Source organism: Dinoponera quadriceps, unplaced genomic scaffold (assembly GCF_001313825.1).
Source record: "Dinoponera quadriceps isolate SergipeBrazil2010 unplaced genomic scaffold, ASM131382v1 C3972645, whole genome shotgun sequence".
NCBI lineage: Eukaryota > Metazoa > Arthropoda > Insecta > Hymenoptera > Formicidae > Dinoponera > Dinoponera quadriceps.
The window spans coordinates 1,386-4,170 of NW_014568217.1; the positions used below are offsets into that span (position 1 = coordinate 1,386).

The 2,785-nt window shown below is 45.6% G+C and overlaps 1 protein-coding gene across 1 annotated transcript; it reads right to left on the reverse strand.

Annotated features, from left to right (window-relative positions):
- Positions 1-776: 776 nt before the first annotated feature.
- LOC106751541 (protein mab-21-like) lies at positions 777-2,777 on the reverse strand. Its single transcript, XM_014632440.1, has one exon. It carries the CDS (start codon positions 2,769-2,771, stop codon positions 2,142-2,144), a length of 630 nt encoding a protein of 209 aa, XP_014487926.1. The 5' UTR covers positions 2,772-2,777; the 3' UTR covers positions 777-2,141.
- Positions 2,778-2,785: the final 8 nt, after the last annotated feature.

Consider the following 2,785-nt stretch of genomic DNA (forward strand, 5'->3'; position numbering starts at 1 on the left):
TGTACATATATTATAGTTTTGTATATACAAGAAGGGTAAATTGAGGAAATTTGTCGCAAACATTGTTCTTAACATAGACGATGTAAGGCATGAGAGAAGACGGTGAATTGATTATTGACGGTGAATTTTACGCGGGAAGGAATAAGAAAATTCGGCAAGCTTTGAGAAAAGAATTCTATGTTTATATGTACAATAATAATTCGAGATTTAACAATTGTAAGATGTTAATTCTTTCGCTCGGGTCGGTTTGACCCGTGAATGCGAAATTAAGGTTAATATCTTAATCTCAATGTATATTAATACACGACAGAAAATTGCTGTGGATTTCTTATATAGCGGGGAATGCCGATTAATTTGATATTCCACGATCAATAGAGATCCTTGCCGTTCGTGCTATAGCGCAATAACAATTATCATTTGGAAGTGCTTGAGTGTAATATAGTAAAGCAAAGCGAGCGAACGGCACCAGCTAACGAATGTCACTGCCAGTAAAGGCAGACGCGAGACGTTAAGGATAAAATTAAGATAAGAACGTGATACTCTATGCAGACGTATAATGAAGATGATAGTGTGCCTCGCTGCCAGTGAATCGCTCCAGGCTCCTATAACACGCAGCTGAGTACAAATATTTGTTGCATAAAGTTCATTGCGTACATTACATTACTCGATGCGTACAACGTGTCGTTGGAAAAAGTTTCTCGCAAGCGAAGAGCGAGGCGATCCCATCCGGGAATTAATTGCGCGAGGAATTCGCATGTCCGATTATTTATTATGAAACGCGATATTTACGATTCAGGTAATGTTAATTCCTTCACAAAGTTCGTCGAGTTAAGAAATAATCTTTCCCCAAAGCAAATAGCACAATTTCACAACTATCGCGTAAAACCACATTAATACTTTTGCGTAACACGAATATCCCAATGATTAAAAGAAGATGTGTAATTGTAATGTTGCTTGGAATATTGTAACGATAATTTATCGAGTTAACATGACGACTTAAATCTCTCAACTTCGCTCGGACGTAATTTCAAGGGAGGTAATGTGTCGCTTCATTGAAGGTGAACGCTCGTTTCATTGATGATGCGTGTGATAAATGCATTTATTTGTTATTTACATTTTATATCTTCCAAATAATAACCCGGTAATAAAATAAATATTATTTAAATAATGCGAAAGGAAAATATGTACATACACGTGTGTGTGTAACAATGAGTGATCTAGCTACCGTCGGAAGCTCGCCGCTAACCGATTATAAATATCAATCAATAAAGACAACAAATCGCATTACTCTTCGTGTTGTATAAACAGTTAATCGTATTGATACTTAATTCAAGTGTATCGCATACTTTCGTTCATTCTGTCGCGAGTAACTCGGAGAGCGAGAAACCGATTAATCTCGTTGAAATATACGTTTTCGGGTGCGGAAATATTCGTTGGCGGAAGTTTTGTACGGAAGGTTGCGAAATATCCAGAAGACGGGGGGCACGTCTTCCAAATTTATCCAGCGATCTAGCGACGAAATCATAATTCCTCTATTTCTAATCGTTCGATTTAATATAAGTTAGCCTTTCATCCGCTCGTAAGCTTCTTCGTTCGCATGAATTTCGCCGGATTTTTCGCGCGTCCTATTATTACGCGCGCCCGATGTAACATCTCTTCGTAATTTTCTCCCGTGTCTCATCGTGGCAGCAACGTTGACAATTCGACGCGGTCGAAAAGAAATCATCCACCGTTGGACCAAAGAACTGATTTCAGTCGGACCAATCGACGCGCATTGCGAATTCGTATTAGAACTAAACCCTTAACGACGATTGGGCGGTTGAACTTTCACACGACTACTCGAACCGGCGGGGAGAGGAGGAGGCAAACGAAGTCGAAGGCCGGCTGCTTATCCGAGAACCGTTATTGCTCGTCGAATCGTGATTGTTATTGAAAGGAAAACGAGTATAGTTCGAAGTGGCTTACATGCGGTCGGAGGCAAAAGTGCACCGTTCCTAATAAGCCCTTGATACAAGTGTGTATTAAGTAATAGCAGTAACTGCGAATACTGTATCACGCGACGGCGACGTTGCCGAAGTCCCCCCCACGAGTCATCGATCGATTCCCTGCTCGTGCGTCTCGCAATGGCGTGGAGGAAGACGCTAAAGCTTCTCCAGAGCGCGGCTGTTCGTCAGCAGTTCCCTCGTGAGTCTCCAGACTTGCTTCGCGGCGTTCTCCAGGCCGCTGGGCGACTTTCCCTTGAAGAGGTCGAGATTCGGCAGGAAGTAGTGAGGACATCGGCGACACTGGAGGCAGGATATCAGCTGTAAGAAGATGCCGTTTATACGATCGGCCAGGCACACCTCGTCCCACTCGGTTTCGAGGGGATGCTTCTCGCACTCGTGCAGCAGCAGCGTCTTCATGTGATAGCTGGTGACCGGGTTGCCGGGCAGGTCGAGGTGCCGGTCGCGCAGGGTCTTCAGTATGCTGAGACACTTCCTGCGGCAGCCGCCCTGCAGCAGCCTGGTCTCCGCTTCCGTGAAAGATAAGACCCAGGCGTCACCCTCCATGGCCGACTGCTTACCTTGAAGCGCCACGCTCTCCTTCGACAGCAGGTCGAAGCCCTCCGTCTTCACCTCCGCCACCAGGTTCGGATGCGGCCACGGGATGTGCGGTATCGGCCAGTGGGCCGCCGACCGCGGCCACACGCCGGAGCACTTGAACGCCGGCGTGATCTGCACGACGTATCTCTCGCGAATACGCAGCTTCACCTCGGTCGTGTCGGCGATCATCTTCACCGAGTCCC

What these genes read in the sequence shown, in the direction of transcription:
- LOC106751541 (XM_014632440.1), bottom strand. Translation starts at nt 2,771, where the DNA reads ATGATCGCCGACACGACCGAGGTGAAGCTGCGTATTCGCGAGAGATAC.